Source organism: Calidris pugnax, unplaced genomic scaffold (genome assembly GCF_001431845.1).
Source record: "Calidris pugnax isolate Ruff unplaced genomic scaffold, ASM143184v1 scaffold247, whole genome shotgun sequence".
NCBI lineage: Eukaryota > Metazoa > Chordata > Aves > Charadriiformes > Scolopacidae > Calidris > Calidris pugnax.
The window spans coordinates 1,133,558-1,161,163 of record NW_015090980.1 but is presented as its reverse complement, the minus strand read 5'-3'; the positions used below and the strand labels follow the sequence as shown (position 1 = coordinate 1,161,163).

At 46.9% G+C, this 27,606-nt stretch overlaps 2 protein-coding genes across 2 annotated transcripts; one reads left to right on the top strand and one right to left on the bottom strand.

Moving 5' to 3' along the window:
* The first annotated feature begins 408 nt into the window (after positions 1 to 408).
* LOC106894710 (chromosome unknown open reading frame, human C3orf18) lies at positions 409 to 7,301 on the top strand. Its single transcript, XM_014953550.1, has 4 exons — positions 409 to 835; positions 2,211 to 2,236; positions 3,919 to 4,048; positions 6,013 to 7,301. The coding sequence occupies exons 1-4, from the start codon at positions 596 to 598 to the stop codon at positions 6,091 to 6,093; spliced, it is 477 nt and encodes a 158-aa protein (XP_014809036.1). The 5' UTR covers positions 409 to 595; the 3' UTR covers positions 6,094 to 7,301.
* A 4,791-nt stretch (positions 7,302 to 12,092) lies between these two features.
* Positions 12,093 to 27,152, bottom strand: LOC106894679 (high mobility group protein HMGI-C-like). The gene is made up of 7 exons (XM_014953499.1): positions 26,960 to 27,152; positions 19,405 to 19,622; positions 18,779 to 18,865; positions 18,258 to 18,302; positions 15,770 to 15,860; positions 12,410 to 12,556; positions 12,093 to 12,355 (listed from the first exon to the last, which is right to left on the bottom strand). The coding sequence occupies exons 2-6, from the start codon at positions 19,492 to 19,494 to the stop codon at positions 12,471 to 12,473; spliced, it is 399 nt and encodes a 132-aa protein (XP_014808985.1). The 5' UTR covers positions 19,495 to 19,622; positions 26,960 to 27,152; the 3' UTR covers positions 12,093 to 12,355; positions 12,410 to 12,470.
* Between the last annotated feature and the right edge of the window lie 454 nt (positions 27,153 to 27,606).

Below are 27,606 nucleotides of genomic sequence, written 5' to 3'. Positions count from 1 at the left end.
CCTGGCAGCTGAGTGCCATTTTATTGGATGTGTTCCCATTGATAAACTTAAGGGGCTCCATGTAACTTCCCAAAAAGTAAAAGCAAGAGACAGAGCAGAAAAGAGAAAGAACCAGGAAAAAAAGAGACTACCTGGCACAGCCTGGAGCAGACCAAAGGCAGGGGTTCTGAGGTTGTCCCCACATAGATCTGCCAGGTGCCTGCAAGGAACCAGAGCTGAAGCAGCGAGGGGGGAGTGTATGACAGACTTAAGTGACTCAGGTGTGACTTTGGGGGCTCTCAGTACCCCTGAAAAATCTTTTTCTTATTTTGAGTGGGTACCTGTGAGCCGCTGTCAAAAATTGTACCAGTGAATGGGGAAGCCTTGGAAAAGGTTGTGCTTGTCTCTAAGAGCTCTGCACTGTTCATTTGTTCTCGTTCTTTCCTAGGTTTCCTAGGCAGAAACTGCTGTGGTTCCTGTGAAGAAAAACTGTCAACAATAATGCTAGGGGACAGGTCTCACATCAGGGTCCTGGATACAAAGGGCAGCTCTCTGCTTCTGTAGCTGATGGGTGAGGACAACAGCTTGGTAAAAGGCGCTACCAAGAGCTGGCAGGATGAGTTACAGCTCACCCTCTGTGCACGACTTGTATCACACCACCACCGCCGCCACCACGGCCAAGCCAGAGCCAGGGACAGCTCTGGATGTGACTGTACCAGAAACAGCTACTATAAACCCTGAGACTACCAGTTTCAATAGCACCAAAATCCCAGATGTGGCCAGCACCGGACCCGGCGTGAGCACAATGCTGCTATCCTTTGGGATCATTACTGTGATTGGGTTGGCTGTAGCTGTGGTAAGAGAGCCCTGCTCAATATTTCTCTGTGTTGAGGGGTGGAGGATGGCAAAGTGGGTCCAGGACTGATGTGGGTTGAATCATTTATGTGCACTCTAGTAAAGGCTCACCTAGAACTGCTGGGAACTGGTAGTTCCTGAGATCCTTTTCTTTTTAAGGCCTTTATCCAGTGCACCAATACATCTGCAGTCTCCCTGAGGTCTGGTCTGAACAGGATACTCAGCAGGCCTAGAGGAAGCTGTATGTATTATTTTTAATAGCAGTAGGAATTTCAGTTAAAAGAACACAAAGCAGATTCTGTTCCGACTTGCTAACTGGAAGAGCTGCATCGATTTAAACTTTGTCAACACAGGGGCTCACAAGAAAGTTCACCCAAACTAACTTTTAAAGCAGACTGTTGGAACCACATTAATCTCCTCTGTGGCCAGGCCCTTTTGAATTAAAGCAGCCTGAATCCAGTTTAGCTAGAATCATTCTGGACTGCGTTTCCAAGGTTCTACTTGCTGAGTATCAGCAAAGTCCTCGAGGATTTGCTGTGTAACTAACCTTGCATTAACGCTGCAGGCGGAAGCTTTCGGAAACTGTAGTTCTGGGCCTGACCCGGGCTATACAAGTGCTGCAGTTCTTCTTTTGGTATATAACCAGATTGTTTACCTGCCAGCAGAGAACAGAAGGTAGCGGCAAGCTCCCATTCCTCATATGAGGAAGACATTCACTAATACAACCATCAGAGGAGCCTACAGAAAGGGACTCCTGCAAAATTTCATTGCAGGCCCCAGGAGGAGTTTTTCCGAAAGCCCCTAAGAGAACCTGGAAATGGTCATAAGTTCCCAAGAGCAACATCCAGCCTTCGTAGTTCTCAGAACAAGGCTCTGGAGGCCAAAAGCCTCACTTCCTTCCCAGCACAGCCGCTCTTACTGGCTGACACGAGGCAAGTCACTGAGCATGCCCTCTTTGCTTCTTCCCTTTATACTGGGGAGGGGGTAACAGCATTTCTATGCTCTAGGAAATCTACAGATGGGAACCACAAAGGGACGGTTCTTCATCTGCTCTTAAATTGCAACGTGTCCTGCATCCACCAAAGCTGTGCTGAGCTACACCTAATAATAATACACCTAATACTCTTACTACTACTAACACACCTAATAACAGGCCCCTCGAGCACTAAGTGTCAGATGTGATGTGCTACTGAGCTTCCACTGATGTATATGAAATTTCATTTGCAATTGTCACTTCTCCCTTCTCCCTACTTTCGTACGCAGTGACACCAGACTTGTGCACCTCCTTTCTCTGTGCCCTGTGCCCAAAATTTCTCTTCTCAGCTGTTCCCCATCCTACTGGGACTGTTGTAATGATGGTTTTCTTTCTCCTTCAGGTTCTGTATATCAGGAAGAGGAAGAGGTAAGTAACATCTGTTGTTGGCTGAAGGGAATTCAGTGCTTCAAAATCCAGAGAGAGCTAGGAAGGAGACAGGAAGAGTGGAAGAGATGGCTGTCTGAGAAGGCTACTGGGAATCAGCTGTGTGGGAATGAGACAGGGGTAGGGACACTGCACCCCTGGTATTGGCCCTTCTAACACCAGAGTTTCAAAAACTCCTCCGCAGCTTTGGAAAGGAAAACATGGTTGAGCAGGAGGAGGTTAGAGATCCTGCAAACTCTTCATGCTTCATCTATGAGATGCACTAAAACAGAGGAAAGGGTTACGAGTGTATAAAAAAGCTGGGAATTCTTTCATGAGAGGTGTGGCTCTCACATTTCAGCCATTCCCAGATCCATGTTTTTCAACAGCCCAGGCCAATGACACTGGCCTTGCAAAGCTGAAAGTCTCTTTAGCTGCAGTCACAGCAACTGGCAGCAGCGTAGTACAGAGATGCAGTTTTCAAGCCCAAGACTTAGTGTCTTAATTTCCTTGTTAAGCTCCTGGCTGAAAATAGAGAGAAGAGCAGCATGCAAGGAGACACACATCTTGATTCTTCCTTCTCTGACAGCAGAGACCCTGGTGGAGACCCATTAGATGTGGTACCTGCTCCCTGCCTGACTCCTTGTGCCAGGCCTGGCCTGCCCACAGACTTTCAAGAGGTGCTGCTGCCCACTGTAAAATTTCCAAGCCAGACCCTGAAGCCCAGATCTGGGCACTGCCACAAGAGCAGCTAATGCTTGGCCTGTCAACATAGCACTGCTGGAGATAATGGCTGTGTTGGCAAACCCATATAGAAGCACGGAGGGAATGTGTCATCCTAACACTTGCTAAAATAGATATTTGTGGTGACAATGCCAGTAACTGCTAGTGTGTTTCCCTCCCCAACCCCCCAAACTCAGCTACAGCTTAAGGCAGGGCTCAGTGTTTCCACAGCAGGATGCCCACCCATCCATCCTCCATCTCTGAGCTGCCCAGTGTTTAGGGAGACCCCTTGGGGTGACACTTTATAGCTCTGACTAGGAGCAAGGATACAAGAGTAAGAACAGTCTGTCCACTGGAACAGACTGTGTTCCAGGCATAGCCTGGCATCAGCCTCCTATGAGATTCTAACTCTTTCCTATTTTCTATTTATTGTTTATTATTTTCTATTTATTTCTATGCAATTCAACCCCAAAGTTAAAGTACTACTGTTAAGCCACTGGAGCTGAAAGCTGACTTCTGCTGGCAGACATAGTGTGACATGGCAGGACCCACTGCTGAGGGCAGAAGGACAGGGGGAGAAGTCACAAAATGCCTGGCCAGTATGTTCCACTGTCTCTTTTGTCCCTCCACATAAAGCTTGATCTTTTAAGTTCTGCAGGAACTTAAATCCCTGTCTGACTCCTCTGTGCGTAACGCCTGCCAACATAGATTAGTGATAGCAATTAATCCCTGTAACTGCACTCTGGGAATCTTCCACTCCTGCCAGCCGTGAGTAGTAGGTTCTTACCCTCATGGCTGCAGGACAGGACATGACCCGTATCCAGCAAGAGCAACCAGAGACAGAATCCCTGCACAGCAGGGGAGACAGCCTGCAGGAAGCCTCAGCTGTGAGGTGGGGAAGGCAGCTTGAGCATCTGTCCTTCCCATCCAACACTCTCCCTTTCCTCCCCTCCCACGGGCAGGTTGGAGAAGCTACGGCACCAGCTCATGCCCATGTACAACTTTGATCCCACCGAGGAACAGGATGAACTGGAGCAGGAGCTGCTGGAACATGGGCGAGATGCAGCATCTTCCCAGGCATCGCAGAGCAAGGTAGGCAGCAGGGAGCAGCAAGTCTGTTACTACAACCACTGGTACCTGCACTGCTTTTGTTAGAGTCAGAGTTTTTGTAAGGTTGTGGGGTAGGGGAACCATGTAAGACCTCAAGAGGACTCGCCCCATCTCTGCTAGCCCTGGAGATAGCGGGGTTGAGCATTTTGGAGTGCTTAGGATGGACTGAAGAGTCAGGCAACTAGGACAAAGAGCCTGGGGAGGCAAAGTGCTGACTTTACTCAACTAGGAAAGAGAAAAGGGCAACTTTGATAATTAAGGGTGAGTTTACTACAGTTTACCACTACAGTACCACCAGGGAGTGGTACAATGAATGCCATTTTCTGGAAGACAGGGCTTCAATGCCCACAAAGCACTCAGGCTCCTTTGCTCTGGCCCTGAAAAGCAAATAATTTCCACCCAGTTTTAAGGTATCTCTTAAATAATCCTTTGCTTAAGGATGCAAGTGTGGAACAAGGCCTTGCTGAGGGAAAACCTGTAATCCTAACAGTTAACTGTGCTGCAAGCCCTGAGGGACGCAGGCAGAAACCCTGCATGTTGTTATGTCCTGGAACACCTGGTCTTGTCAGCACCTCCAGGCCAGCCTGGCTGGGCACAGAGCAGGCACGGCTCAGAAGGAGAAAAGGGAGGAGAATTCTCTATTTGATATTTGGGGAGAGGGGAAGAAGGCTTTGCTTTGACCACTTCTGAGTGCTCAAAGGCACGCAGTGTGCGAAGAAACGATAAGGACCTCAGAGACCACTGACTTACTACATTTCTGAGTTAGGAAGGAGCTTGATAGCTTGGCCAGTTGTTTTTGGTTAATGGTCCAGATGGGTCTTTGACAAGATGCTGTGTCCTTCCCCCATCTACCAAGAGGTAGGAGAAATAGGGAAGAAGGGCTTCTCACCATCGTTTGCAGCCAGCTTCACAGTGTTTTCTGTTTCCTTTGTCACCATCACCACACAAAAGCCCTTCTGAAAGACAGAGCCAGCAGGGATGGTTGGAACAGGTACGTCTCTTAGCCAGTGCTGCAGCCTCCCCTTAGAGTAGACATCTCTCCTTTCTTGAATTCCTCTCCAGCTTCTGTGTTGCCTGTGTCTTCCCTTGCTTTTCCAGTTCCAAGAGCAGGAGTCCTCCCAAGTAGTTCTCAGTTTCCACACACTTTACACCTTCAGATAATCTGTAGGAAGCTTGGTGTGGGCAGAAAGGAAAAGAGGAGATAATAAATACAACTGTAATTATAAAATATTTACCCTGAGACATGCTTCCCACCCTGCTAAAGAGCATAAAGAAGATGTGTGTTGCAATCTGAAAAATAGTCAACATATTCCATACGCTGTTTTTTGGGAAATCAAGAAATACCGTTGTATAAAAGCAACGGATCTTTCCCTCTGGGTGGTGCGTACTGGGAAAGCACCAGATCTTTCTACTAGTGCACAGTTTCTGTTATACCCCTTCAGGTAGTAAAGGGGGGAAATCACAAGGCCAGAGTTAAATTTAGCACAGTGAAAGCAGATCCTTCCTATAAAGGGACTGGCCAGCAGGACACCTCAGATCTCTCCAGAGCTTGCTAATGCACAGGTATCTCCTCTTAGCAAGTACACAAGTTTAAAGGCTTAAAATAATACGAGAGGGAGAGTCTAAAACAACAGCCCAAGTTCAGTCTATGGCATGTTTCCAGGCCTTCTGGATGTTTCACATCTTTTCGTGCTGCCTTGTATATATAAATAGCGAGAGCCAGTAATCCAATAAGGTGGGGATTTTGAGCTGGCATGGATGTGCTGACTTGCTCTCTGGCCTGTTGTATTTTGCTGTCACAGCCTTGTTAACACCGTGTTATCAGGCAGCCTCCCCTTAGCAAGGGGCAGAATCTAGTTACTGTGGTGTGCAGCCCGTGCCCCCAGCACACGCACCTGAGCGAAGGCGGGCTTCGCTGGGGCTCATCTTTCACTGCTTCAACGCAGATTCTGCTGACAAGTCAAGGAGCCCTCCAGAGACCCAGCCGTCTTGTGTTCACAGACGTGGCCAATGCCATCAATGCATGAACGGTCCCCACCCCTGCTCTGGGATCGTGCCGAGACTGGGGAGGATGAAGCCAACAAACCAGTGACATCCCGCAAGCATGGCCGACCCGCTGAGCCCAGCTGGTCACCCCCCTTGGTTTGTGTTACAAATGGGCACGGGCGCTGGGAACTGTTGTCACTTCGGGAAGACAACCCTTTGTGAGGGCAGTGGGGATGTTTTGGTGCATCTGTTACCACTAAAAGTTCGTGAGCTCCAGTTTCCGGGCTGGTGCTGACCGATTCCCATCTACCAAGCCGTGTGCTTAGGAACAGTGCCTGCTTTAGTGTAGAGTAACCTGTCAGAGCACACGTGGTCAGGGAAGGAGTAGAGATGCATGTTTCAGAGAGCTTCCCCGTTGGCTTTGTGCCACCAGACCCTAAGGAGAGCAATGAATGAGCCTCTCTGTACAGTGATGGCAGCTTTGGCAGATCCTGGAGGGGTGACTGGTGGCAAAGCCCCTCTAAGCAAGGCGAGCGGGCTCCCCGGGCTGGGTGGCAATCTGGGGCACGCCAGGGAAAACACATAGCGTGGGCTTATGCCCCTTGTGGCACGTGGGCTGCTGGTAACCGTGCACCCAGGGAGATGTTGAAGCATGGGGAATTCACTAGCTTTAAAAAGTAAAACGGTGAACATTTGGCTGATTACATCTTAACTGAGGGAGTGGCTGAAATATCCCAAATTAGGACTGCCGTATAGACAGAGGGGAATTCACACAGTTACAGGCAGAGAGGGGGGTCAATGTCTGGCTACGTGACTCTGCCACCAAGCTAGGAATGATGGTGTTTGGGCCACAGAGAGGAGTCGAGTAGAACTGGGGTTCCAAAACCATGTATTCCCCTCCTGCTTTGGCTCAGGGAAGTTTCCACAGTGAGGAGTGTTATCCAGAAAAAAGATTAAACCTTGAAGTATTCTCCTTTAAATAAGGAAAACCATGTTTTGGCTCAACATTACAACAACCCCATGACTGAACAGCTGGTTCATCCATCCTTACCTGCCAGGATCTGCAGTCACAGCCTTCTCTTCTTCCTGCTGAAGGAAAGGGAGAGCTTTGTGTTAGCCTCCGCTCGTGTCTCCTGCTAACAACGCAGAAGGTGGGCCAGGCAGGTAAGCCAGCAGTTTCCCTGTAACCCTGAGGCATCTCTCTCCCTATGCATCCTTCAGGGCTGCAGGAGGGAGAGAGTGCGAAGGGGTCGCTGGCTACCTTGGCGGCTGCAGGAGGGAGAGAGTGCGAAGGGGTCTCTGGCTACCTTGGCACACTGCAGTGTGACACGGGGGCTGTCTTCTGCAGAGCCTTTTGGTGGCCACCAGCCCCAAGTGCTGCAAGCCAGCAGAGCAGCCAGGGGCCAGCAGCAGAGCCTGCATGCAAGCATCAGTGCCCAGCCATGCACTGATCACCTCCTCTTTATTTTGCAGTGCATACATTTGTCAGCCAGATCGTATTCCATCCACAGCACCAGTCAAAAGGGAATTGGGGCAAGCCAAAATCTGAATGCAGATGTAGAGGCAGGCTTTATGTGAGGAGATGTTTCACTGAGTGGCAATTCAGGTCTCGTGTGCTTTGTTGCCAGTTAGTTTTTGTTCTCCCAAATATTTTGGGGTTGTTTTCTTCCCCACTGATTTTATTTTTCTGTGTTCATTAAATGCAGACTTTTTCCTGGGCACGTGCCACAGACCCCTGCAGTGCAGAGTTCCTTACCAGCCCTCCCTCCATTACTGACACAGCTTTCCTCACGGCAGTTTTGCAGGGCTAAGTTGCTCTCATTTTTCAGTATCTCTCTATTTTAAAATTAGGGAGTCCTCTAAGTGTGTTAGGGCCAGGAGTGTCCTTACCTGTGGAAAACAGCTCATCCTCCATAGCCAGGAGGCTCTCCCAGGCTGTTGGTGTTTGCTCTCCAGGGATGCTGCTGGAAGGAAGGTGTGTGGGTGCAAATACTCAACGTAAACTGGTTTAGGGCCTTAGAATTGGCCATTATTTGTGGGTCTTCCCAGAGGTTATGCCTATACGACTAGCTGAGAAGCAAATACATCACCCCCACACACACTTACCATCTCCTCCAAGTGCTCACAGAGGGCAGCCACAGAGACATGGGATTTCTCTTTTCATCAGCTGGCACGTTGCTGCAGGGATGCGAGCGGCAGCAGGGGATCACAGCTGTCCTAAATCACAAGGTTTCCCCTACAACTCTTTGGATTGGAATGTCATTTGTTGTTTTAAACTCTGTAAAAGGCAAGTGTAAGCTGAGCTGTTTCCTCAAACCAACAGCCTATTTGTGCTCTTTCCCCAACCCCACGTGCTGCACAGGCAGCTGCCAGCTCAGGTGCAAAACCACGCACCTTATTCCACCTTAATGCTGAGATACATCTTGTCTAACAAACACACCTGCAGAGGAGTTCTCTTTAACCATTCTTCCTGCAATGGTAGGCTTTGTTCTGTGATGACCGCCCTTAAGTTAAAGAAGTACAGACAATAAGACTAAAAGAATATTACGGGTATTTGCTGGGCTTGTACTGGAGTGTTCTTTTAGTTCAGTAGCGCCTCCTCTCACAGTTCTTGGAAGTATATGTACAATTTAGCAGAAGCTTTATGATGTAATTTAATTCCAGTGTTTCTGTGTTTTAAGCATTGAAATATAATTAAACTATTTACATGAAATCTAGTGTCACTGTCTTTTTTGCCCCCCCGTCATTTCCATTTCCCACAGAAAACTGCTGGAGTGCATCGTCAGTACCTGTTGGTAATTTTTATGCAGTGAATTCCCCTACTCTTTCAGAGGTTGAAATGAACGTGAAAAGCTTGGAAGGACAAGTTTTGCAGGGGTCAAGGTTTAGTGCTCCACAGCACGGAAACTCAGACCTCTTCAGGAAGGCTTGGTGCCTGGTGGAAAAGTTGGGGAGGTAGGAACTTCCAGCTCAGGAGATCCTGGCCATCCAGAAAGACAAATTCCAGCTTGTCTGTTTGCCGTATTATCCTTTAACCAGCTGAACTCCTGGGGCTGAAACTAGGGGTTCACCTGCAGCTCCATTCACGAGAGCCTGCCCACACTGGGGTGAACATTGTGGGCAGCAGCATCAGTAGCTCCTTGGTGCTGTTGTTGGTGTTATTTCTGTCTCATCTTCTGGCCCACAGACCCAAAACTTGGGACTAGTTAGGAAAGCTGTCAGATTAACTGAAGAGGCTGTACACAGGAACAGAATTGACTGTATGAAAAGCTAAATAGTTGTACAGCACACAGAACAACACAGGGCATGAACAGACTCGGCTGTGGAGACTTAGGGATGTACACAAGAAGCAGAACTGGCTTGTGTTCCAGGCAAGCCAGTGAAGAGGTACTATAAGATGTACAAGAGGATGGAATTAGGTACCAACCTTTGGGTTTAAGGGTCTGTCTGTTTTCCTCCATGTGTGATTCCTCCTGCTCATTATTCCTTCTTGTCACATAGATCTGTGGGTGCTCCTAAATGACCAAATCTTGTTTTATAAACCCCCAAACTCCAAGTCAGATAAAGGGAATCACCTCTGGTCTGGCGATGTGTGTGTGCTGAGGTTGTTGCACATAGAGGAGGCAAAGCAGAAACCCGAGGTGCTATGTTTTATGCCTTTATTACAAACAAACTCCAAGGCTAATTTGCAAGTTGCCAACACTCTTTATGCCTTCACCAAAACCATTTATGAGAATCTTCCAAACTTTGCTATAAAACAGACCTCCTTCGTGTCCCGTGTTTTGATCGGACTGTAACAACCTCTTATTTTTGACTTGAGTCAGACCAAAAGTGTCTGAGCTTGAAAATACTTGAAATGCATTTGCTTAGAGGTAGGATTTGGCTACACGGAGAAGGTAATAACTATATGGGCAATAAAAACTGTTTATCATTTAAAAAAAAAGAAAATCCAAGTAATCCAGTGCGAGATCCTACGTCTCTGAAGACGGCTGGAATTCTGCCACCTTTAACAGGCATTGACTTTCATTCCAAGTCTCTGCATGACCATGGAAGCTGAAGCTGTGGACTGGGATTTCAACTACACACAGAGTAGCTCCTCATGGTGTGGAATTCTGCTCCTTCTCCTCAAGCACTTACAGTGGAGACGTTTTCTACTGTGGCTTCCCAACAGGGTATTAAGAGGTAGCAAAGACTAGATTTTTTTTTTTCAAGAAAGGAAGAGAAAGACTTTGTATGTACATCCCAGAGGAACATTGCTGACCTGAAGCAATGGATTTACTATCTAGCTGAGGCAGTTTCCATCCCTCCTCCATGCCACCTGCTGAGAATGGCCTGACTGACCTCATAAGGAAAGTCTGAGTCTCTTGCAGATGCAATCCCTAATCTATTTAGGAGAAGACAAAGTTCCAGTCTCACATTGTACCAGCTCTTGCTCTCAGGTAATAGGGGTTAATTCAATAGGCAATACAGCCTTGCAAGGAGAGTACTAAAACCTGCTGATTCACCTGAAAATCTGGTAAAGAAGTTGGTAAAATATGTTGGGCTGCCACTGAAGTGGCTTTTGGATTCAGACATGAACTGCAGCTGAACTTGTGTGTCCCCTGAAGAAGAGCAGCTCCCTAACCTGAATTCTGATGGAACATCAGTTGGACCTTCTTATGTAACCATCAACAGCTACAGATTTGCACAAGTGATGTCCCACCCAGATTTTTCCACAGAAAAGGGGTAAAACTCTTCCCATACCTGGCAGCACACCCCATCCTAGAGCATAAGATTTAGGTCAGTCTCTGGGATCTAATCCATTTAATCCTTGATTTCTCTGCTATGTGGTAGAGGAAGCACAAAGGTTATCTGTGATGCAGTTTTGTGCTGAGACCACCAAACTTCATACACAATAAACTACTGTTAGGGCAAACCAGACAACACACAGAATTAACAGGATCGGGACTCTGGTCACTACTAAACTGGGCAGACTGGACAAAATCACCTAGAAAGAAAAAAACCCCCTTTTTTTCCTATTACCTCTTTCCAGTCAGCCCTTCCTCTTAATTCTGCATACATTTTTTTTGTGTTAAATAAATACCTGCTAAGGGAACAGACCTCTGATGAAAGGATAATAAATGAGCTCAATATATACTGCCATTTCATGGATTTCTGCTATGCACTGTCATACATTTAAAGCCAATTACTTTCTGTTTAAATATTTAACGCTGTAAAGCTAGCCAATTTTACATCTTGTCAAAGATAATTGAAATACCCACTTTGTCCCTTTAATAGGCAGGCAGAGCATCCACAAGATGGAAAATACCACCGGGATTTCACTCTTTGCAACTGGATATTGGAGATACCCTCAGTTTTTCAGAGTTTAGGGAAGATCAGCTCTGACACCTAAAGCACAAATCTGCATACAATGTGAGACTGAGAGCAGCCAGCAACAACCTCAGACCAGCTGGCTACTGCTGCTTCCCAAAACTAAACTGCATCAGCAAGCTTTTATTTGCATAGCTACAACGCTAGAGGACCCCACATACGCACATTATGGACTGAAGGTACAACTAATTTAAATTGAATCCTGAGGCTCTGCAAGGAAGCAACCTGTGTGCAGCTGGTTCTTTCCAGACACTCCTTTGAAGTGATGAAATCCAGTGGCTGTGACTAAGCTTGTAAACATTGTGCACTCAAGAGTTGCTAGGGAATTCAGGGGGAGCACCACCAGGCCAAAAGCTAGTTGTAGGAGGTGGCCCAGAGCTATTAATATTAGGATCAAAATTTCAGAATCAATCCCCAAGACATAGGGGTGCGAATGTTCCTCTAAAGCATCCAAGTTACTGACCACTGGAGCAGCAGCATTAGGTAAGCTGGAATGGCCATGAAGTAAAGAAATGGCCATAGTAAAGAAAGGGCTCAAAGACTGTCTTTCAGATGCAATCCCTATGGGCAACTGAGCAAAACATAAAAACATAAGCTCTTGGGACTGCTCCATCAACCTACCAGAGGTAAGGTCAGCAATTAGCTGTGTAAATAGGTTTCCTGTACTGCATTCTGCATTACTGAGTCAATGCTACCTTTCTGTTGAACTATTGCTGTCCGTGGCAGGGCAAGGCACCGTGTTATCCAAGTATTTTTAAGAAAGATTAATAACTTCACAAAAGACATACACTACAAACTGTGAAAAGCATCTCTCCAACAAGGCATTTGCCATTTCTTCCCCTAAGTCCCTGTTCTATGTTTGGGGTAAGCCAGCAGACAACCGGAGAGAAAGCTTGGCCAAAACTATCACAACGGAAGAATCTGAAGTATGACATTAAAAATCCAGTTTGACCAAAACTATCACAACGGAAGAATCTGAAGTGTGACATTAAAAATCCAGTTTGATTTCCAGTCCTTTGGCTTCAGCAGGACATGAACAGGTGGCATACTACTGAGCTGTGGCAGGGATGTTGCTCAGAGATCTCCTAACACCAGTAGTTTTGCCGGGCCTGGAACCGTCTTTTCCAGTGATGCCTAAAGGGAAAGATCATGGGAGAGAGAGGGTTAGAGCTCTAGAGGAGCCCACCTGCCCAAAATGCCCCTTACAGAGTCAGTCCAAGGTTAAAAGCTGGCAAGGATCCATTCCCAAGCAACCAAAGGTCTTCACAACAACATTCCCATTGCTCTTGTACCAGCTCCAGGCTAAAGCCTGACACAAACAGCTTCTCTGGCTGCAGCCCTCAGCATGAGGCTGTTGGGAGCCCAGATATTACAGTCTGGGGGGGATTTTCTGCCTTCTGCAGCACAAACACACATGATGAACCTCTGCTGGGAGCAGTTATACGTATTGCCAACTGCCACCCTGGATCCTCACGAGACACAAAGAACCAGAAACGCCTTATATAGTGTCATAAGCATCAGGAAAGCAGATGCACAGAAGGTCTGAAAATGGTCTCAGAAAAGGGAATGTTTCTGGCTACACAGCCTTGCTCTGATCTGCAGCAGAGCCCTTGGTTTCAGGGACGGCTGAGGTGACCATTGGGGCAGCAGAGGGAACAAAGTGAGACAAAGGAGTGTGCAGCTGCTCCATCCCTCGGTGTACGAGAAGAGCACAGGGAAGGAAAGACAGACAAAAAGGAACAAGACCCCAAGGCTGCTTCTGGCTTTGGACTGGGGCTTGGAAATTTTGCCATAAAGCAAACTCTTTCCCCTCTCACACCTATACTCCATTAGCCAAGCAAGGTTACTGAAACAAACCAAGGCTGCTTTTGCAGCTTAGGAGGCTTTGAAATTGGTTTCATCAGTCATTGGGTAGTGGTACTCATGGAAGAGAAGAAAAATACTTCATGGCTCAGACAAACAGAAAACTTTAACCACCGAGTTGTGATTGGCAACATCTTCAGGTAGCAACACAATAAAGCCTGAACCATGGACAAACCCCTGCCTGCTCCTGGATAACCTAGAATCACCCATAACCAGTGCCTTGGGAAAACCAGAGCTGGATCCCCAGCTACAAAGGCCGTGGACAAACATCAGACTGCTTTAAAGCAGCTCTCTGCCCCAGGGCAGGCTTGCAAGTCTGGCATATTTCTAGTTCGGCTCTTCCTATTTCTTGATTCTCCCCATGACAGTGACTGAAAAGCAGGGAGTCAGTCAATTGTTTATTTCAGCAATTCTTTCTTAATGTTGCAGACATGAAGCCCAGGGCAGATCTCCTTCCCACCCAGAGCTGCACAGCGTACAACTTGCAGGATGAGCAAGCGGAGGTGTCCTCCCGTGCCCTCCCTCTAGCACAGCAGCTCAAAAATCCTCACTGAAAGGAAAGGGCAAACCAACAAACCCCACAATGACCAAAATCTCTGGCTGTGCCTATAAAAGGAGATTACTATGTGATCGAAGACAAATCTCAGAGCAATAGCCACCTGCACAAGTAGCACAAAAGCTTGCAGGCATATAGTACCCAAGGTAAACCCAGACCCACAGAATGGGTTCATCCAGAAACTACCTCTCTGAAAGCTGCTTGCCAACTAAGCCACAGGATCTATAGTTTCTGGTAAGTCAGAATAGTAAGTCTCCTCTTTCCCTTTTTAGTCAGAAGTCTCTAAGAGAGGATTACCACTCCAGCTCATGCCCCCGAGCGAATAACAACTGTTAGGAGATTTTCCAGAGCGTTGCCAGGTTTCATACTGTACGTGCTTAACCCCACTCGTCTTCAATGGGCTGGTGTTTGTCTTACGGAAGTGCACACTTTCCCCAACGGTAAAGCTCCCCTCCCTGTCCCTGGGGCTGAGCACACCGACACGGGGCGGTTTGCGCTGCCGTATCGTGCGCTGCACGGCCATCTCCCGCCGACCGCAGCATCCGCTGCTCCCCTCACATCTGGCTCTACCTCATTGCGACAGGAGGGAAGCGTATTCCTCATGTCACTGCCCTCGCTCCCACTCAAACTGAAAGGAAGAAGAAAGTACCCACACTGGCTGTGGTTTCGGGTGATGCTTGGGAGGCACTACAAAAAGGCAGCGAGGGGGCCGGAGGTGAGCTCATCATCCGTGAGCCTGCGGCTCTGCTGATGTCATCACACAACTCGGTGGCAGGAAATGATACGGGAGCAGGAGCCCGAGAGGAAACTGCATCGAACAACTGAGGTTTAACTACTCTGGCATTTTATCATGTGGCATTTCCAGGGACTTTCTAAGAACCTGAGGCTGGGTTTGGCTGCCCAGCGTCGGTTATATTCGCTCCGCACGCCACGCTCAGCAGCGCTAACGGCAGCGGGATGAGGGAGCAGCTGTGCTGACCACATGGCAAAACAAGGCAACATCTGTCTCTCCTGGCTCACCGCCTCCCTTCCCCCTCCCACTCAAGGGAAAATATTTAATGAATAGCTTCCTACAACGCTCACTGAAGGTGGGACTCGTCTGCACGCAAGTTTTCCTGGCTTCTACCTCAGGAAGGGCCCAGAATGGTATCAGCTGGACTTGGATTTGCACTTTCCCAGGGCTGTAGTGAGGCTGGGGCTCTGGGTGGTGCACCTCTAAGTTCCTACAACAGCAGTACGAGTTATCTGGTGTCTCATCTCAGAGAAGCTCAGATAAATTTGCAGCCCTGTATAGAAAGTTGCCAGCGTCGTCATTCTCTGTGCTGATGCTCTAGCCCCTCCAGTAGCGTGCCAGCCGCTAGCAGAGAGCGCTGCCCTGGAGTACAAGCCAGGAAGGAGAGAGCAAGACTCTCATGGAGGCATGCAGGAGTTAATCCAGAATACCAGAGTGTCCCAAATGTCAAGGGATCTTAAACTCTTTTTTTTTTTTTTAAAAAAAAAAAAAAAAAAAAAAAAGGCAAGACATTCATGATAGACCATTTTCACTGCCAATATCCCTGAGCCACACCTGTGACAGAGACCAGAACCTTGGAAAGTCAGAGATACAGATTCTCTTCCCGTGAGCCACACCTGTGACAGAGACCAGAACCTCAGATACGCGATTTCTTGGAAAGTCAAAGATACAGATTCTCTTCCCATCCCTCTTTTCTGCCTCCACTTCTGCTGAAATAGTCACAACTGAATTAGATGGAAGGAATGTGCTACCCTTCCTGTTGTAATGTGCCTGGAAGCTTTCCAAATTCTCCTGTTTGTAAGATTTACCAGAATGATTGCAGCCAGTGCTAGAGCTTTGGGGGTACATACATGGTTTGCCAGGAGCACGGCTGCACAGTTTAGTCTCATGTAATTATGATTATCTCATTTCAAACCTTGGGTGGCTGGCGCTGAGTTCAAATTCCAGTCACTGCTTCCCTGAGGATTTCCTTCCTGAGACGCTCCTTCTTGGGCCACTGGTTTGGGCTACAAAGAAAAACACCAAAAAAAAAAAGAAAAACATCCACATCAAATTAGGTATCAAGAGACAAAATTGTTAATATGCAAAGTAGACGGAAAGCAAAAAGCCTTTGATCAATGTTACTTAAATAAGGCTCTGCAGCCCCGAAAGCATGCCCATTTGCCACCACATCCTATATCCAACTACACAAGAGCAAGCGCGTCACAAACATCTCTGAATGGTTGTCAGGATCCATAATGATCCCCCATATTGTCAGCCTTATGAGACACACAGCCCTACACTTTGAAAAAAAAATCTCCCCATTATGCAGCTGTGAAGAAAATTTTACATCACCTTCTATATTTCAGGATATTTTCCTGTCCTGAACAACTAAAAATTTTGTCCATCCAAAATTAAAAACCAAATGGCTGTTCTTCTCTTTCTGCTTTGGTTTTGCCCCCCAAAAACTCCTCAAGCTGTTAAATTAATTTTGATTAATAGATCAATTTACCTCAACTTAACTACAAAACCCTGAGCCTAACCCAGAACGGCAGCTACTACAATCTGTTACAGAAGAGAATGGCTGGAAGAGTCTTTTCCGACCTCATTTGCAGCCTGTTACAGATGAGGGATGGTTATAAATTATTTCTAGCACACTATAGATGTTTATAGACCAGGCAAATCCCTGAGCACCCTAATCCAATTAGACCTGCTTTGAGCAGTGGTTTGAACTAAAGGATCTCCAGCGGGCCCTTCCAACATAACTATGAGTCTAAAAAAAAAATAGAGAGAAGTGTATGTACACACCTAGCTGAGGGACACCAGACATTCAATACTATCACTAGATTCTGGGAGACATCATGATGCTCCAAACTATTGCCTTGCTTCTTCTGTGTGACATAAAGGTCTCAGGGAAGAATAAAGTGCCAACTGAACTAATAAGGAAGTGTTTTAATTAAATCGTAGAACACCAGGTTGGATGGGACCTCAAAGATCATCTGATCCAACCTTGCTTGGCAAAAGCACGGTCTAGACAAGATGGCCCAGCCCCTGTCCATCTCCATCTTTGAAGTGCACAATGATGGGGAATCCACCACTTCCCCGGGAAGATTATTCCAATGGCTGTTTTTTCTCACTGTGAAAAATTTTCCTCTTGTGTCGCATTGGAATCTCCCCAGGAGTAACTTGTACCTATTACCCCAATAATAATCTAATAAAAATTAGATTATCATTACAGGAAAGTAAGAATTTCCATGGAAATAATTGTTTGACACTGCACTCCTACCAACAAAAAAAGAGAAGATAGGACTGAAAAACTATTCCGGCTAGCTTTTTTTCAGATGTTAAGATCTCCTCTGTCACTATTACTGTCAGTTTAACCACAAGACAGCCCTACCAGCAGGTGTTTTATAAACTGCCCCTTGCTCTGAAACCCTCTCTCTGACTTCTCCTTCATAGGATCTTCAGCTTTATAAGTACTTCACTTTTTTTTGGCTTTCCTGAACCCTACAGTAACAGAGTTTCACAGCCAAGGCTCCTCTGTCCCCGTTCAGACTGCATCACAGCAGCAGCAGGATCAATTCCTCCCACAGAATTTCACTGCCTGCTCTTCCCCTTACCAGATAGCAAGCAGAAAGGCACTGGAGCGCTCCTGAGGGTTAAACTTGCCTATTTCAGGTTAGATGAAGAACACATAAACTGGTGCCAGGACCTGCCTCCCAGCTCCTCTGGAGTCCTTTGGCCTCTGCGCTTGCATTTACCCGCTGTAGTTCATGGGTACCCATACAGGACAATCATTTGTATCAATATCATTGTCCAAGACAAGGTGGCCCCTCTCTTCTTCATCTCTGCCTCCACTCATGGACGTGGCCAAGTCAAATATCCTAATGATTCAAAGCTTTCCTCTCTCCCCCACCCCTCCAATAGAAGATGAGGACAGAACATTTCAGGTAACTACTGATTCTTACTAATCCTTTGGCTGCTGCATAAAAGAGCCTCCTGCTGGCAGGATTCAAAGTTTGGTCATTCACCAAATTCCTCTTTTTGATTAATCTTAAGTTTCTTCTTCTGAGACAAAGATACGCTAAGGAATCACTCCAGTCTTTCACCTGGGAAGACAACCCCTCTCCCCTAAAAAGGATGGAATCTCTGGTCTGACCTCCCAGCCTACGAAAGTACTGTGGAAGACTAATATGTCTCTAATGAAGCACAGGAACTCTCCTGGGCTCTCAGGATTCTTCAGGAGCTGAACCTTAGGGGTGTGGTACTGGAAAGTCAGTCTGAGCTTCCCTAAAGCATTGGATTTCCAGGCCACCCAGACAGAAAGAACGTTGTTGCAGATAGTCCCTGAGAAGAGCAAACAACTGAAAATACCCCAAGATCCATGACTGGAGAAGAGGAAAAGGACCAAACACTGTACTCACCCACTTGCGGGGCCTCCCTCTTGGCCTTTTCCCAGAAGACTCTACCTTTATTTAAAACAAAGGGGAGAAAAGTATTTTCAGCTCTCATATTTGCTGGGCACTGTGCCCAATATATTGGGATATAGTATACTGAACCTGGCCACCGTGACCTCTGTATGAAGCTCTTGTGCAACAAGTAGCAGAAAAGGCAAAAGCTGGGCAAAGAAGACAGTTGAGGAGGAAACACCTGCCAGACTATGCTGGTTGTGATTATTTGGCAATGGTGGAGGAGAAACGCTACAAGGAAGCTGCTGAACAGGCAGTGGCAACACAGGAAGGCTGGGAGGCGAGTTAAGACTAAGACCACAATAACTGATTTGTCTAACAGTGGCAAATACAGCTGAGCTGAATTAGGGGCAACTTTCACTGTCTGTTTTAAGCTAAGAGAAACCTCCCTGCTTGTCCCTCTAGCGATGCTTCAAGGAAAGGGGACAACCAGCTTCTCTCTCCCCCATAAGAGAAAATAAGCCCTTTACTCTTACCATTTGTCCAGATACAGCAGTCACCTTCTTGCTTCCTTTTGGTCTTCCTCGTGGTTTCTTTGCTGGCAACGGTCCCACAGCCTCCTCCTGGGATAAAAGGAGAAAATCATTTAAGTGGGATGATCCCTGGTCGTAGCTTCTCATTCTAATATGTCTTAAGACTGTCTTACACCAATAGTAGCACCCAGACCACTAAATATGTGGTTGTCTCTGTTTTTCCAGCTGCTGAAGTACATTAGGAGATGGCTAACAAGACTCCTACCCCTTTATCTTTTGGGGTGGGGAAATTAGTGTATGTTCCCAGGACTCTGACCATAGTGTCTGGAGTGAGGAGAGAAAAAGCCTTGGCCTTCTTCCCTCTAACTACTGGTGCTGAAACAGCATCGTGACACCTGAAAGTCTCCAGACTGGAACAGAGATCTGGTGAGCTCCTCTCATGCCATTTCCATCTTAGCCAGTGGCTGAGATGCCCCAGGGTGTACTGCTGCCCTGAAGAGCAATAGCATTTATCACAGAATGCCTCAGCTTCCCTTGCTCTTTGTTAGTGAGCCACTTCACAGGGCTCCCTGCAAATCCCACCAGGCTAATGCCAGAGCATCCTCAGGCAGCCTCTTAGGCCCCCTCACCTGGGGCTGCTTCTTTGGTCTTCCCCTCTTTCTCTTCAGGCCCTCAGGCACTGTAGATGTGCCGGGGTTCACTGGCCCCTCGTTGCTCATGTTGGTACTTTCCACAGTTTCCAGATGATAATCCAACAGGTTACTTTTCCATGGACTGGAAAAAAACAACAACCTTGTATCTTCTTTTTCTCCCCAATCTTGTTACGGATTCTCCTCTACCTGCAAGGCTGAAATGGCGAGAGAGAATCAGGCATGACAGCTTGCTATTGTTTTTATCAGTTGGAAGAGTCTGGGACACAGCAGACATTTAGAAGCGTAACTGGTTCATTAATGTTTGTAAAACGTATTCTCTTACATTGCCTGTTCCTCAGCTTTTTGAGGCTTTTGCCAAAGGAGCTGATTGCTCCAGGTGCATAGAGACAGTAGATGCTAGGGCATCTACCTTTCCCCACCTTGTTGGCCAGTTTAATCTGAATTGACACAGGCAATGTCTTCAGCTCTCTGAACTCCCCTTTTGTAGGCCTCAGCCTCTGGTCCTGCACAATACTCCCTATTTCCTACAGGACAAAAGAATTCACTCAAACCTGGGTTTTGCTCGGATCCTGAGCACCAGTTTGTCTACTGCACATTTTGTATCAGCAGGATTGCCAGTCAGCCTCCTCCTGTCCCCAAGCTCTACTTAGCGCCTGCTGTGGTTGGAATGAGCCCTGATCTGACTTGTTTGCTCTAAGAAATAACCAAGATCACAAGCTGTTGAGGGTACATAGGAAACCAATTACTTTCCTTGCTTCTGCTTGAGGTTTCTCCTTTGGTGCTGTTTGCCAGAGAAGGTGGCAGTTTGACTGTGAGCCTCTACACCCTCCCATCCCAAAGCAGGAAAAGGAGGGAAGAGACCTTGACCAGAAACTCAGCTGGCACCTGAATCCCAGGCACATTAAGAGAGATGGTGGCCATTGGTCTTGCTTCCATGTGAGGTAAACCCTAGCCAAGGATCTGAGTTCAGCTCTCAGTCTGCTGACCTGCCTGAAAAAGGCACTTTCAGTCTCCCCAGACCTTGGCCCTCCTTTCCTTCTTGCGTAGGAGGGAGGGCTCAAGAAGATGCAAGGGGCTGAGGGGAGTGAGCCTGGCTGGATGAAGGTCAGCAGTGGTGGCTGAATCCTCTTTGGTCAGTAATTCTTATCACAAAATAAATAGCTGAGAGTAGTGCACCTGGGAAAGCAACATCATTGCTTAGGAAAGCAGGAGTATATAGATGGACAATGCATTTCTACCTTCTGTGCAATGTCATTGCCTTCTCCTCATCTAGACATTGCAGATATCATCTGCCTTGCCTATAGAAGCTCTTCTGCCTCTGCCTGAGAAATGGGTTTTTTTCAGCTCTTCGCTCTACCTCTTTTGTTTCTCCTTTCTCACTTGATAAATGAAAGGTAACAACAGCGTGTTTAACCAGCTCTGCCCCATCAGCCTTGAGTGCTGCTGGGTCTCCAAATCCCTCTGGCAGGTTCTACCCGAGGCAATAGAGGTGGCACGGTGAGTAAGAGCACAGCTGCACCATGTAGAAGAGTGTGACTCTTTTCTTCAAAATAATGCCAGAGGGCAGAAGTTGGGTTCAGTTCCAGTTCATGCATGAGCAGCCCTACCTAGTGAACTCCCTGGATGTCCCTTTGTGCTCACAATTGGGACCCAGCTCACAGGTGCTGCCACGCACTCGGCTTTTCTATCAAAACTTCTGATTAGAAGGTGATGGAAAGACGATAGCTCAGGTCTCTGAGATCAGGCTGCATCTGAAGGGGAGACAGTTAGTTTAAAAAAAAAAAAAGTTTCTTTGTACTTGCAAGCCATGCTCAGTTGCCACCAAGTCCCTGAGAGATAAGCATGAAACACTTTCAGCGAAGAGCTGAAAGTCTATTTCAGCGAAGAGCTGTGCTTTTAGAAACTGTTACCAGAGCTTTGTAGTTTGATCAGATGTCAAGTTCCAGAGATGAGAGAGCTTTAATTGAAGATGACAACAAATGTTGTGCCCTCTGGTCCAGCTTCTGTTTCTGACATTCACATTGACTGGTCAGAATTGGGGCTCAAACAGCCTTGTGCTGGTCCTGGCCATTTGGGGCTGGATGAGGCAGGAGGGAGTCACTGAGGTACACGGATCCTGGACTTCCCAAGGAGCAGAGAGGCCTTAATGCCTCCTCCCAAAGAGGTCTAAGCCAGCCCTGGCTTGTGCTGCACATCTGCTGCTGGACCACCCCAGAGTGCTGCAAAGGTGGCTTGAAGCTTCCTGAGCATCCCTTCAGGAAAAGGAATAGACATCGCCACTGGAATGGACGAGTGTGAAAGTGATGTCCAAGCCAGGTACTTGAGAAGAGATTAAGGCTCCTTTGACAACACAGCTTCTAGCTAGGGATCACAGTAATTGGAAAGCACTGGTTCAGTGCCTCTTGGAATTCAGGTCCGAATGCTAATACAAAGAGTTATGGGGGAATATAAACGTCCTTTAAAAGTATGACGTGCATGTTTTCCCCTGGCATTGTCAAAGTGTAAGGAATGGGATGGATGACAGGGTATGGCAGATATTACCAAAGATAACAACAGATGTAGTTAAATGTGGTGGAGGCTGTGCTGATAGGAGGGCTGAGTTAAGTTTTTGTATTTAATTTTCCAGTCTCAGATTGTACTACCTGCTCAGTCACCTCAGGCTGGACACGCAGAGAAAATGTCACTGGCAGACACAGCAAGAAAACTTCCAGCCTTCACTCCATATTCTATCAAAATGTACAGTCATGACAGACACTGAAGCCATTGCTCTTGTTGACACAACCTCTCTCATGAGTTCTCTGTAACTGAAACATGCATTAAATCCAAATTTTGCATTCAAGTGGGAGCAACCGCAATGTACAGAATTCACTTTTTTCCCCAGGTGCAAAGAAAGTCAGTACTTGCACAATAATTGTTTTCCAAATCTTGCTAGACTCATACAATCTATGATGTCTTTCCCGTATCTGGCAAGCTTTCTACAGGCAGGACTGCAGACAAACATACAGAGACTGCCAGGAGATAGCAGTGTCTTTGTTCATCTCACTTCCATCTTCCCATCACCCACCAAAGGCATCTGCTTCTTGAAGCTTGGTGTGAAAAGAAAAAAACACAAGCAAAGCTCTACAAGCGTCAGCCCTTAGGGCTTTTGTGAGCTTTACGTGACTCAGTGCAAGATGCATAGAAAGGAAAAGCACCCACTGCAATTCTGCTTCACATTTCTCAACAGCAGCTTTCCGTTTATATATATAAAAAGTCCCAAATCAATATTGACTCCCATTGTATACCGAAAACCAAGTATGTTTTCCAGGGTCACTGCTGAGAGTGGAGCCAGCAGGGCTGAGTTCCAGTCCTATACATTGTCCACAAGGCCACAAGACCTAAAAAACCCTATCCAAGTGCTTGTGGGCCTTAGATCCCCTTTATGTCAGGCACATACACACTTTCCAAGTGATGCGGGTAGGTGAATACATGTTTTTGGCAGCACTCAGACCTCTGTGCTGTAGAGACACCACTTACAACAAAGCACCTCACGTCCCAAAAGCATTCCCAGGCACCTGGCAGAGGAGAGAGGATTCTCACAGCCTAACACTTTGTACCTGATTTAGGTGCCAAGTTGTACAAAGGCAGTTTTTCTACCGTACCAAATTCTCAGAAGAGAAAAGCTTTTCCTGGGAGCAACGGAGTTGTAGACTAACACGGGGTACAGAACAGTGTTCTGGAGGGACTTTTTCCTCTCCACAGACTGCAGAGGAAGCCTTGGGGATGAGCCTGCTGACTTGGGCAAGTAAATTAAATGGCAGAACCCCTTCCTGTTTATTCCCTCAGGGAGGTTAAGTTTTAGGCTATGTCCTTGGGATAATAACAGTATGACCCAGGGATGCTTAAGACATTGTACTAAGAAACTCCAAACTGTGTGCATGATTCACAGTAAATGCTGCCAGAAAATGATTGTCTAGCTGCACTGCCCACATACAAAACACAAAGCTCACAAAGCCTTTTTCAAAGCATAATAGGAGTGTGATTATAAGAGACCCTTCATTATAGCCTTAACTCTGCTGCTGTCTCTATAATAACGGGAAAAAATATCCACAAAGCACAACTCCCACTTAGTAGCACAGCACCATTGTTCTGCTGTCACGTGTGACAAAGTAAACCCAGGGTAACTTCACCGACGTGAATGCGGTCACTCTTCAGTCCCTCTAGTAAAAGAAGGAGGGAAAAATTTGGCCCAAGCCCTGCATCAAGCGGAGGAGGATAAAAGACTTCGTTAGCCAAGACATCTAAAGAAGGGGACTAAGAAGGCCAGGCAGAGAGAAACCTTTCATTTCAATAACTGAAGCAATAACGATCTACACTTGCATTATGAGAAATTAGTTTTCCCTTCCGAGAAATCAAATGCTCACGTCTTTTGAGATCTCACAGCAGATCAAGAAATACCACAGCTTGTCGCAGTTCCCCATGGACTTCTCTACCAGAAAAGCAGGATAGCCAAGTGCTGGGTGTCTCCCTTGGGAAAGAGCAGTGGTGGCAACACTGTGGCAAATGAACCTTTTGTGCCAGATTTTTCTGTGAAATAAGGAACTTACGGGCTACTAAATCAATCTTGTGGCAACAGCAGATAACTGCCACAGTCTCATAAATCACATCTCAAAAACATAAATAACCTCTCTAGGTGATTTCCCTAACTACTTTGAGTGGCTAAGTCTAACCCTTCTTTGGTCTCAAAGACCAAAGTCTCCCAGTTCCTTGCCTGTTTATTGCTTTTTTTTAAATGAGCGACTTACTGTCTTTTGTTCTTGCATCACCAGAGCCTTCAGCACCAACATTTGTCTTTTCTCCATTATTAAAGGCACTCTACCAGATATACACATTAATCTCATCTCCGCCATCTTGCCCAACTGAACAAACCAGTGTCCCCCAGTTTCTTGGGATGTGATCATACCTCCTCATCATTTTGGTTGTCATTTACACCTTTTCCAGTCTCAGCTCAATGCTTCTGAATGTGATAAGGATTTTTACTCTCAAAACTATTTTCAGTAAGCACAGCTTGACTAACTTAACCTCTCTCTTATCTAAGAAGCATGGGCTAAGCAAGAGTTCAGTGGGAAAAATCAGTTCCTGTCTAACATTAACAGCATGAGCTTCCAAATGGGTTCAACCAGCAAGCTATCCCACCTCCTCCAGCGTATCCTGACTGACAAAATACCCAGTTCAGAAGAGAGAAACTATTTAAGCTTACAGAGGACAAAGAGAGACAGGAACTGTATGAGCTTTCATGGTTCACATCAGTGGTAGGGACCAGCTCAAGTCCTGAACGTGAACTTCTGTTGCTTTATCTACAGAGTTACATTTCCGATTCTGTTATAGATTTCTCTGTGTAACCCTAATGAAAGTGCCTTCATGTGTTTCAGTTCCCCATCCCCAAGATGGTGCGTGGCTCCCTGTCTGCTGAGCTACGCTGGTGATGGGGCTGAGGGGAAACAACCTGCCTGAGGCAGGAAGAGGCCATCCTGTCTGTGCCTATTCTTCTGAGACAGCCAGCAAAGTAGGTGGGTGCTACCAGCTGGGATGGGAGCTTATGGACTGAAGACCTATCTACTCGGAAACAGGCAGTGCCAGAAGGGTTTTTTTGTTTATTTGTTTGTTTTTACATTAGAGACAGGCACAGCTACATGGGAGAAGAGTTTTTGAATGCTGTTTCAAACAATGATGTGGACACGAACAGTCTCTGTTTCCTATTTCCCAGATCCTGAGCACGCAGCTTCAGCACAGCATCAATACACTGCAAGACCACTCTCTTGAATGAACCCATGCTTGATGCAGTGCCTGCCTACTTATTTCTCTCTCTGTCCAGATACCTGAGACCAGTTACTTCTCTGAGAAGCACCTTGCTCATCCTAACCCACACAACATCTCATCACAACATCATGGCTCTGCTGTAGCTAGCTTAAAATATTCCCATTCCCTCCTCGGGAAAGCGAGGCTTTGCATTTGCCTGTGAAAAGAGGCCATGTGTGAAGTCCTAGTGGAGTCCTAGCTGCACTGAGGTCCTGTTCATTTCTGTATGTGCAAGTCTTCCCCTGAAGGTTGCCACATACTTCTACAGTGAAGGATTCAACCTCAACCCTACCTCAGCACCCTCAGCTTCCAAGCCCTGCCAAGGCCCCAGGCTTCTTATGGTCAGAGCAGGCAAAGCAAGGAGGCAGTCAGCCATCCCAGGGAAGATGTGGAAAAGCAGTGCTAGATACCAAGACCAGAGAGGAAGAGATCTGGAATCTGTTCCTGACACTGATCTTGGGCAAGTCACGTAATCATGTAATCATGCCCTTCACATCTTCTATCTGTAAGATTATGGAATAAGACTGGAAGTATTAATGCTTGCCCTCAACCTGAGGTGGAAGGACTGAGGATTAAGTCATTCCCATTTGTAGAGTAACAGCAAGAACCCCCAGCAGAAGAGGACACAGCAAGGCATTATTAGCAGACTGCATCAGCAGCCTCCCCCACGTCGTCGTGTTCAGAAGCACAATGGAGAGGCTGTTGCAACTGAAGAAATACAGCCCAGGATCAGCCACATCCTGCTCAGCAGCAAAACACACCCTCACCCTCTTCCCCCAGGAAGCTGAAGGTTCGTAGGACCAATGTGGCCCCAAGCTGTAAGCTGGAGTCCCCTGCCCTGGGAAGCTGGCACAGAGCAGTGCTGGGATGAGAGCTGGGGTTCCCCAGGGCTGCAGCACGTTGCTGAAACTGCACAGCACTTCTCACCCCCTCCCAAACCAGAGCGGGCAGGGGATGCAGGGCCCAGCTCGATGTCTCTATCCAAGGAAACTCACGTACCAAACTCAGGAACTCCAAATCTAAGGCCACTGCCTGAGGTCTCAGACACCTGTCCAGCACTTCTATCAAGCTCAGTGACACTGAATGCCTCTGCAGACTGTAGGCTCCCTAGCATCACCTATTAAGAGCCTGTTAAAATTCTACCTTAGGGAATTTGCCCAAAGACCCAAAGCTTTGCTAAAAGACTCTTTCTTCTCTTAAAGCCTGTCCAGACACTTTCACCAAAAAGCAAGCTCCGCAAGCGGTGCAGAGTTTAATCAGTGGAGAAAAAACAACAGCATTTACAGTGAAACAAAAGGATAAGGACAAATCCGGGTTACTAAAATAAAAACAAACAAACAAAAAAAATCACAGTCATCTCTTAGTTCAGGTATCATCAAGCCTTGCTCCTCTGCAGAATTATTGTCTTGTTCAGCCCAACTACTGACATCTGCAAAACACTGTCCACTGGTGCCAAACCAGGAAACGGCCCTGCGCGGTTCCTGGTGAGGACAGGAGTTTTGGCACCTGGCACAGGGACATAGGACGCAGCGAGTTTTGAGCCTGACCCTACTTCCAAAACAATCTCTCTCAATTAATGAGACGCAATTTATTAACCCCTGCGCCTTCATAAACCCCAGCACCTTGCAGACGAGCTCTGCACGCGCGTTTCAAAGGCAGCCTTGCTACTGCGGTAGGAAAGGAACAAGATTACCTGGTGAGAAGTTGGGCAGCGCCACTCGACCCACTGGAGCCCAGCAGCCCCAGCAGTGAAGGCAGGAGAGAAAGGTGGAGGTATCCAGCAGCAGACACCCCTCCTGCACCGGAGAGAAGGGCTAACCCGAGTCCCTGCACACATTCATTTCAGGAGCCTTACAACGAGCCGAACGCTATTTATTGCGCTCCCGGTTAGTGATATGGAAAGCAGCACCAGCACTGCCAGCGATCTCCTTCTGATGGCAGTCCTGAGTACTGACAGCAACTGAAACCCCCTTCACTTCAACCCGCCTGGAATCTCACACTAAACCAGCAACCACCGAAAATAAAGAAAAATCCCCCAACCAGACCACTTACACCCGGCAGCTTGTACCGCTGCCCCGCTTACTAAAAATAAGGCCAGTTTCCAAATGTGACATGAATGATCTGAATAAAGGGGACAGATCATTTCACAGAGCTCCCTCTTTACGAATGCTTGAAAGAATGATGCTGACCCTGTTTTATGAAAGAAAAACAAAACAAAACAAAAAACCCCCAAATGGGTAGCCCCGAGAAGGCTTGTGATGACAAAGTGCTTATTAATTTGAGTGCAAAATGCGCTCGGGGCATTTACTATAAGCCACAAATAAAAATGGGAAGCTGACT